The sequence below is a fragment of the Atta cephalotes genome, assembly GCF_000143395.1.
Source record: "Atta cephalotes unplaced genomic scaffold scaffold00021, whole genome shotgun sequence".
NCBI lineage: Eukaryota > Metazoa > Arthropoda > Insecta > Hymenoptera > Formicidae > Atta > Atta cephalotes.
Genome location: NW_012130085.1, coordinates 3153471 through 3155083, shown reverse-complemented (window position 1 = coordinate 3155083; position 1613 = coordinate 3153471). Strand labels below are relative to the sequence as shown.

The window sequence follows — 1613 nt, the reverse complement described above, 5'->3', positions numbered from 1 at the left end:
TATATATATATATATACACTGACTCTATATATATATATATATATACACTGACAAAAAATATAGTTAATTTTAATAAATATTTAGTTCAATACTGCCAACTAAACATTTACTTACAATAAATAAATATTTGTTCAATAAAAAAATGATTGTTAAATCAAATTAACATTTCTTATATCAAATAAATATATTTTTATATTTAATAAATATTTAGTTGGCAGTATTCAATTAAATATTTATTTAAATTGACTATATTTTTTTCAGTGTACGCATGTACATATATAAGATATAGATAATTCACTGTGAATTATTTAGGCATTGAGAAGATCTAGCTTTGACCGTTATAAGCTTGAATATGCTTATACTTAGTATTTAATTTCATGTCGGTCTTAATAAAATCTTGTTATTGCTTGTATTTAGAGATTCATTAACTTAAAACATTACTCAAGATGGTGATATAAAGACTTGAAATAAAGACGGGCTACGAATACCGGCCTTAATCTCTAATTTTTATGCTTTTAAATTTTTTATTTATATGCTATATATATTTAGTGTCAGAAATTTAGGCAGATAATGTAATTGTATTTTCAATGTCTGTAATAAATCAATTTAATCAAGTTTCTTTATTTTAAACATAGCAATTTCTCTTAAGAATTACGTTTCAAGAAAATTAAATTCGGCGCGCAATTTATAGGATTGGGTAGTATATAAATTTACATTGAATTATTTAAACCAATGCCATTAGTTTGACCAGCTTGACCATTTAGGGCTTTTATTGCCTATTGTTATAGTATTCCTATTACAGCCCTAAAACAATTTCTATTTTTACTGTTTCGATTTCCACTAATTACCTAAGGCTATCACGTTCTCTCTCAATAGTTCTTTACGCTGACTTGCCTTGGATCCTACCGTGAGCTTGGCATCAAAAGACAACGACTCGCGGAAGAATGCGCTCGTCAGAGATCGCACATCTTATTCGTATATATGCCTTTGTGTTGATGCAATAACGCATCATTAAAGATTTTTTCTTCCCCATAATTAGCCAACTTTAACTATAGCAATTAAAAACCGACAATGTAATAGTCGGTCGAGACTATACCTACTATACTTTTTTATAATTTTGAAGGAGAGACAAGGGTGATAGTTGAACGTGCCGTTCATTCGCGACGACCCATTATTTAGCGGCGCGCCTAACCCGCGTGCAATGAGGCGTGGAATTAATTAAATTAATCACTCGATATAACCGTCATTACGTTATTACGAGGCGCGTGTTCTGGTTTATAGGTACTTGGGGCTGGAGCCGAGGCTGACATCCGGCCTGATCCAAGGGAGCGGCGTCGACTCGCAGACGCAGATCGCCGGCGCGGGTGTGATCGGTCCAGCGAGCGCCGAAAAGAACTGTAAGAACGCGCACCTGACCGCCAAGCAGCAGGCAATATGCTCCCGCTCGCCACCCGTCCTGCAGGTATTTACCTCGTAGCGGCCCTCGCTTCGCGGCCGCTCTCTCTCTCTCTCTCTTCTCTCTACTCGTACTCTCTCTCTCTACTCTCTACTACTACTACTACTACTACGTACGTACGTACTACTACTACGTACTACTACTACTACTACTACTA

The 1613-nt window shown here is 35.3% G+C and overlaps 1 protein-coding gene across 1 annotated transcript in view; it reads left to right on the top strand.

Annotated features, from left to right (window-relative positions):
* Positions 1-1613, top strand: part of LOC105619381 (protein Wnt-1-like) — a 63169-nt gene that overhangs the window by 42705 nt on the left and 18851 nt on the right. The window contains exon 2 of the mRNA XM_012200902.1: positions 1282-1462. Within this exon, the coding sequence (XP_012056292.1) occupies positions 1282-1462 (181 nt within the window). The remainder of the gene's footprint in view (positions 1-1281; positions 1463-1613) is intronic.